At 34.0% G+C, this 7,502-nt stretch overlaps 1 protein-coding gene across 1 annotated transcript; it reads left to right on the top strand.

Moving 5' to 3' along the window:
- The first annotated feature begins 1,694 nt into the window (after positions 1-1,694).
- LOC133822674 (U-box domain-containing protein 11-like) lies at positions 1,695-5,070 on the top strand. The gene is made up of 4 exons (XM_062255083.1): positions 1,695-2,417; positions 2,966-3,082; positions 3,172-3,621; positions 3,740-5,070. Exons 1-4 carry the CDS (start codon positions 2,037-2,039, stop codon positions 4,808-4,810), a joined length of 2,019 nt encoding a protein of 672 aa, XP_062111067.1. The 5' UTR covers positions 1,695-2,036; the 3' UTR covers positions 4,811-5,070.
- The last annotated feature ends 2,432 nt before the right edge of the window (positions 5,071-7,502 follow it).

Below are 7,502 nucleotides of genomic sequence, written 5' to 3' on the forward strand. Positions count from 1 at the left end.
CGATAACCATACTTGATAGGACAAAAAGAAAATTGAGGAATACTATAATGGAAAGAAAATAAATCACATTTAATATTTGTTGTTTGATAAAAGAAAAGAATAGAAAATTATGTGACTTTGAAATCTATTTTATTTGTCTATTGGATTTTGATTATTGGTTAGTAAGGGTAATGTTAAGGGTGAGAACAAAATCGATTATTGAGAATACATAGGAATAAGGATGAGTTTATAAGATATTTGTGGTACTCTCTTCATTCAGTTAATCTTTTTACATGAAACCCCAATGATTTAGAATTAATCTATGGTTACTCACAACAATTGGTATCAGAGTCATATTCTCATGGTTACCATGTCTATAAACAAGGTGAATTTCTACATGTATCTTACAATGTATTGGCTTCAAATAATGGTGAATAATTTTGTGAATAATAGATTTTCTTTCGTTGTAAGAAAAAGATGAAGTAGAAATTTTGTAGTTGTGGTGTGCATATCGTGAAATATGTCAAGAAAAAATAGACATGAGAAAGAATACAAGATTGTGAGATTTTTAGGAGTGCGATGGATGGGAATCTCACCAACAAGTTGGATCATTGTTTGAGGAAAAGCATAGATTTCGTGGATTTTCGTTTAAGGAGAAATTATTAGATGTACAAGTAAAGTTCTCCATTAATAATATATAGAAATAAAAATGAGTTTATATGATATTAGACTACTCTACTTTATAATATTAACCTTTTGAGATGTAACCTTAATCTTTTAGAAGAACCTCTAAAACCCACAACTAGAGCATTCACTAATTTAATTGAATTTTATTTCTTAAGTGATTTTGTACAATATTTTTCTTCTAGATTTTCTTCTCTCACATTTGCAATACCCTTTTTGTAGGTCCCATATTTTGTTTCCTTCCATATTTTTCTTTCTTCTCTTTACCAAACTTACTCATCTTCACTCTCAATCCATAATTTTCACTTAAATTTTATTTGTTAAAAAAATTCCAATTTACCAAACACACAATAATGGTTGAGAGGTATGTTGTTTTGTTATTTTGTTTTTTGTTTTTTTGTAACAGTTGAATGAGGTATCTTGTTGCAAATTAACTTTTATTTTAAATTTAATGGGATAAGATTTTAATTTGCAGGCTATTTACTAAGTTTCAACACTATCCTCCCAATATCTCAAGCCACTTTTTCCAAGTCAACCTCAGCTAGCATTTCCACAAAAACGCAAAGAAAATACACTCTTTCACATTTATAATGATAATTATCTGTAACACTAATCCATATCCCAACTCCCATTATCCCATATTAATTATTAGCCGCACTTGCGCAATCCCTTTCTATAATTATCTTTATCGGTTTACTAATCTTTTATTTCTATGGTGGATTTTCAAAACTACAGTTGGACTTCAGAATATTGATTCAATACCCTACAAACTTATTTGTTTTTTTTTATTTTAAAAAAAATACAATAAAAATAATAATACCCAGTTCACACCATATATTAAAAAATAAAGGAAAAACAAAAAGAATAATGAGAGTACAGGCTGGCTCTCAATCAAAGGAGAAACCATAGAAATAGTAGTGGACTAAGTATAATTTAACATTATTATTATATTAATAAAAGGTAACCTCCAAACAAAAATAAAAAGAGTTAGTTGGCCTCAATCTTATATTCATGGGTTGTAAAACAATCATAATATTCCCAAGTCCATCTGTATCCTCTTGTTTTCATTTCCTCTCTCCCGAGATTCTCTCTCCAAATTTATTTAATTAAGTATCTATTATTAATAAATTAATTAATTTATAAACAAATAATAATTTAGATAAATAAAAATAGTGAAAGAGTGATAAGTTAAGTTTGGAGGCACCGGCCCACGGCCATTCCGGGATGGTGCAGCAGCATTGTATTATTCTCCCTTCTTCTACACAGAGACGACGAGTCTTTGTTTGGGACTGACAAAAATAATAAAATCCCAAACTAAACCCAAACACCCCCCAACCACCCAACCCAACCCAACAACTCCTTAACCCCACCCAATGGCCGACGGCCAAGGCGCCGACCGCGGCGCCGGCGACCACCACCACCACCACCACCACTCCACGCTGTTACTCCTCAGCCTCGTTAACGACGTCGTTCCGGTACCTATCTGCGGTGGCGTTTTCAAGAAGGACTGCACGGATCTGGTCCGTCGGATCGCTCTGCTCACGCATTTGTTCGAAGAAATGAGGGACTTCAAGGGAGAGTTTCGGCAGTGTGATGATGTTTCGGCTTCGGCTTCGGCTTCGGCTTCGTCGAGTTCATCTTCGTCGTCTTCTTCTTCGAGAGGTTCTTGGACGTCCGATCTGATTGTTGCACTTCAAGCTGCGAAATGCCTTTTGTTGCTCGTTGCCAAGTTCCATTCCCAGAATGTACCTACTGTGAGTTATTTAACTCTTTTTTTTTTATTTTTATTTAAAAAAAAATTTGTGCTTGAATTTTTTCTGGCGAAACAGTTCTGTGTCAGATCTGTGATGATAGTCTCAGGAACTGAATCGAGAATGTCGGTAATGTTATTGTTCAATTTAGGTTGAGAATTTGAATTACTTTGAGGTATTCGTTTCCATCAGGTCAACATTGACTATTGTAGTCACTGCGTTTAAACCATCATTGGCGCCCCAACTCACAAAATATGTTGTTTTTATAAGCTTACATGTCACGGGCTTTAAGTTTTGATCGATAAGTAAAGCTTTTTCACGGCTGAGTATGGTGTTATGTGTCATTGTAATGTTGAAATCTCTGAAACAAACCCAGTTCATTTGTTTGATGGCTGTCCTAGGAAAAGGAATTGGTTTGACTCTGTATTGTCAATTACTGTGTCAACTGTCGGAGTCAAAGAAACTCTTGCCTTAATACTGCCGTGATCATATCCATTCTTAAAGAATTTGTATGGGTTTTTCTCTGAAGTCTGCTAAATCTTGATTTAAAGGATGGAGGTACGAAGAAGATTGCCTTCCAGTTTCAATGTGTGACGTGGAAATTGGAGAAAGCTTTGGCCAATTTTCCATATGATCATTTTGACATATCAGAGGAGGTCCAGGAACAGGTAATAATTATAATTGCTTGTGGTGCTACAATAGTTTTTGTTGGAATTAGTCTATTTGTCTTTGTTGTTTATTGGTTCATGGTTTCTAGGTTGCACTTGTGAGAGCACAATTGAGGCGAGCCACCGAAAGATATGGATCTATGAACTCTAAGAAAATGTTGTTCCATTTATCCCAGCCAATGGAAAGAGAAATTCACGTAGAATCAGAAAATAGGGTTACGGAAACGGATATGATTCTAGAGAAAAGGGTTAGTATCGAGAAGAAAGTTACAGCAAAGCTTGACAGTCTTCTAAGGAGTGACAGCTTGCGACGTCATAATACGGATGAGACAAGTAATAATATTGAGGGTCTAAGAAGGTCTTGTTCAACTCCTGACCTACATTCAACTAACGATGATGATGATGGCAATGGGCAAATAAGTCCAGATAACAAGGGGCCAGGTGTTAAGAAGCGAGATGTTATCGTAATTCCTGATGACTATCTCTGCCCTATATCCTTGGAACTGATGAGGGATCCTGTTATTGTGGCCACAGGACAGGTATGGTTATTCAGAAATATACCCCTCCGTAAATTTTTGGTTTCTCTTTAGGAATTTTCCCGAAGATCTCAATAGTCAATCCTTTTGATTAATTGTTTGTTTTTCTTTGTGTTTGTAGACATACGAGAGATCTTACATTCAGAGATGGATAGATTGTGGGAATAAGACATGTCCAAAAACTCAGCAAAAACTCGAACATTCGACACTGACCCCAAACTATGTTTTGAGAAGTCTAATTAATCAGTGGTGTGTCAAGAACAATATTGAGCAGCCCACTGGATTAACAAATGGTAAAATGAAAAGGAGTGACGGATCACTTCGTGATGTTAGTGGAGACATAGCAGCCATCGAAGCTCTGGTACGCAAGTTGTCTAGCCGGTCCATTGAGGAGCGTAGAGGTGCTGCCGCTGAAATCCGATCACTATCCAAAAGAAGCACAGATAACAGGATATTAATAGCTGAAGCAGGTGCTATACCAATTCTGGTGAACCTTCTAACAGCAGAAGATGTGACCATACAAGAGAATGCAGTTACTTCTATTCTCAACCTCTCCATATATGAAAACAACAAAGGGCTTATAATGCTTGCTGGTGCCATTCCTTCTATTGTTCAAGTTCTCAGAGCTGGAAGTATGGAAGCCAGAGAAAATGCAGCAGCGACCCTCTTTAGCTTGTCACTTGCAGATGAGAACAAAATAATAATTGGAGCATCAGGGGCAATCCCAGCTTTAGTAGACTTGCTCCAAAACGGGAGTGCACGAGGGAAGAAAGATGCCGCAACTGCATTGTTCAATTTGTGCATTTATCAGGGAAACAAAGGCAGGGCTGTTAGGGCAGGGGTCATAACAGCATTGTTGAGCATGCTTACGGATTCGGGCAATTCCATGGTTGATGAAGCTCTTACCATTATGTCTGTTCTTGCTAGCCATCAAGAGGCAAAAGCGGCCATAGTAAAGGCTGGCACCATACCTGTTTTAATAGACCTTTTAAGGACCGGGTTGCCTCGCAACAAGGAGAATGCAACTGCTATTCTACTAGCCTTGTGCAAAAGAGACAACGAGAATCTTGCCTGCATAAGCAGACTCGGTGCAGTTATACCCTTGACTGAGCTAGCTAAGAATGGCACTGAGAGGTCCAAACGGAAGGCCACTTCATTATTGGAGCATCTTCGAAAGTTACAGCAGCTCTAATAGGTATCATTACCATAGATTTTTTTTTACTTGTATCATTTTTTCTTCTTTTTCTTTCACCCCCAAATTCTATATGAACAAATGTTACAGCATTCCTTTTCTGATGCGAAAACCGAGAATACAAATTGAGATAACAAAATCTAATCTCAACACTTTCATGTACTTATAATTTCCTTCTGTAAGAGTGTGTAAAATATTCCATCTGATACGTTATTTGTTACAATATTCTTTATGGAAAAAGTTTATTTGTACTGTTTAAAGTTAAACTTGAGATTCTTTCGCTTCCTAACTCGGCACCCCAACTTTCTATGAGCGATTCTTGAAATCATTATCATAGTATTCAAGATTTTATTCATATACACACAAATAAAGTAATGAATAGTACTACTACTACTGATATACTAATGGTTCGGATAGATAAGTATTCAAAATCCCAATAAAGTTGCCTGTTGTTTTGGTGAATCCATGGATCTAGATTCAATATCGAGTCACACGAGATTATTTCTTTTCTTTTCTTTTCTTTTGATGAGTGTTTCTTCATTTATCGAACTTTGGGAAAAGCAGAGTAAAAACGTAGAAAATTAAATAATATATTATTACATGTTTACATACACCCTTCCCACTTTATTGATTGTTAGATTAGTTTAAGCAATATCAGCTTTATTTTCAAGATTATTTATCAATTTCCTTTACCTTTAGCTTTTCCAATATTCACACTACAGAAAACAAAACATAACATCCGTCAGAGAAAGTACAAACTACAAAGATTGAGTGATTAGGGATACAATATGAACGGCTATTTGTAGATCATTCATCATTGCATTGCATGGATAATTTTTATTAATATTAGAACAATTACTTTGTGATTATTGTCAAATAAAGTGAACAAAGTCAAAAAGCTATGTACAATTTGTTCAAACATTTTTCACTGCATAATTGATAAAATGATTGAAGTTTTAATGTTGCAGTTAGAGTAACTTCTCTACCGACTGATTTTGAGTCATAAATTAGTGTAAACATGGCCGAATATTATTATCGTTGTTATCTTCTCTTTAGTTGGTGGATCTCCCATTTTTTATTATTTAAATTTATGTAGGGTTCCTTCATGAAAATCATTAAGCACGTCTTTAGGAAATAATAATAATAATAATAATAATAATAATTAAGCACTGATAATTTCCTGCTATAATAATAATTATCACTATTGCTTTTGGTTGGTGGACTATAAAAAAGCTAAGTTCAAAACTTCAAAGTGTTATGTCACTACTTATTGTAGTCCAACACAAAACTCAATAATATTAAAAGTTGATACCTAAAAGCAAAAGTGAAAAAGAAAAATGGGGCTGAGCTCAACATCATTAGGATAATTGCCAAAAAAGAATGCTGCTATGTCTTTTTTCATACAATAAATAAATAAACTTACGATATGTTTCATATGTACCGTGAAGTGTGAATAATGAACACTAGAGTTTTAACAACCAAAAAAATAAAAAAAATAAAATGATCGCATATAGCGTTTATTTTATTGTTTTTTTTTTCTTCAGAATAGTACAATGGAAAAGTACCAAAACAATTGTACTTATTTGTTTAAATACTTGAAGCAATAATTGTTAACGAAAATATAAAAAAGCCCATGAAAATTTTATAGCGACGATGAAACTAATGCATACGTGTTTGTCAACTTGTTTTGGGATAATTTGATTACCAAATATAGTCTGTCAAGTTAAGTCTGCTGAATTTGTCAGCTTCTGTATATATAAATATATATATTTTATTTATATTACCATGTAAAAGAAATGCACATATGCTTTTATCATATAATAAAGTTTGGTGTTTTCCATGAAAGTATGTCCTCTATTAATGTTATCTCGTTATGCAACTTTCGTTTCTTTTTCAAATTGCATTTGTGCCTGAATGGAGAAACATTAGCCCATACCCCATACCCCATACCATACTTATCTACAATTTTATTTATTTATACATATAAATGGATAATGAAGAGAATATAAACATGAATGAAAAAGGGGAAATCCTGCACTTTAAAATTAGTCCTTACTTGTCCAAAAAATTATTTGGAAAAATACCAAAAGTTCTTCTAAGATGATGAGCCGACTATCTTTTCTGACTCTTGTCATATTCGACTGTGATGTATATATATATATATATATATATAACTTGCATTCAAATTTAAATTTAAAGCTCCGCTTAATTATCTAAGACATTGATAAACATATATATAACATAACGTTAGAGAACTAGTTAGTTAGCTAACTAGCTTAGACCCATCTCATGAGTACTTAATTGGAAAGACTATGGAAAATGAGGTACACGTACGTGACAGTGTAGATATTGAAAATTTGCAAGACTTGAAAGGAATTTTGTACACAAAGTAGAAAAATCAGTTTAAAAAACGAACAAAACCACATGTAGAAATTGGATTTTAATCAAAACGTATATGTGACCTTTTTGGACAAAGTCAAACTATTAATTTATATGTATTGAGATTTGTTGAATTAATTTTACGTTTCAACATCTACATGTTTGAATTCTTCGCCGTGATTATCGTAAAATTTAGTGTACGGGGCTTTGAGTTTGAAGAAAAGCTATGGCTAACACAAAATATATGATTTGGTAATTATATCATTATCTTTATTCTTCCACACATCACGGGATTTCGGGTATTTTCTCTTCT

This window comes from Humulus lupulus, chromosome 3, assembly GCF_963169125.1.
Source record: "Humulus lupulus chromosome 3, drHumLupu1.1, whole genome shotgun sequence".
NCBI classification, from domain to species: Eukaryota; Viridiplantae; Streptophyta; class Magnoliopsida; order Rosales; family Cannabaceae; genus Humulus; species Humulus lupulus.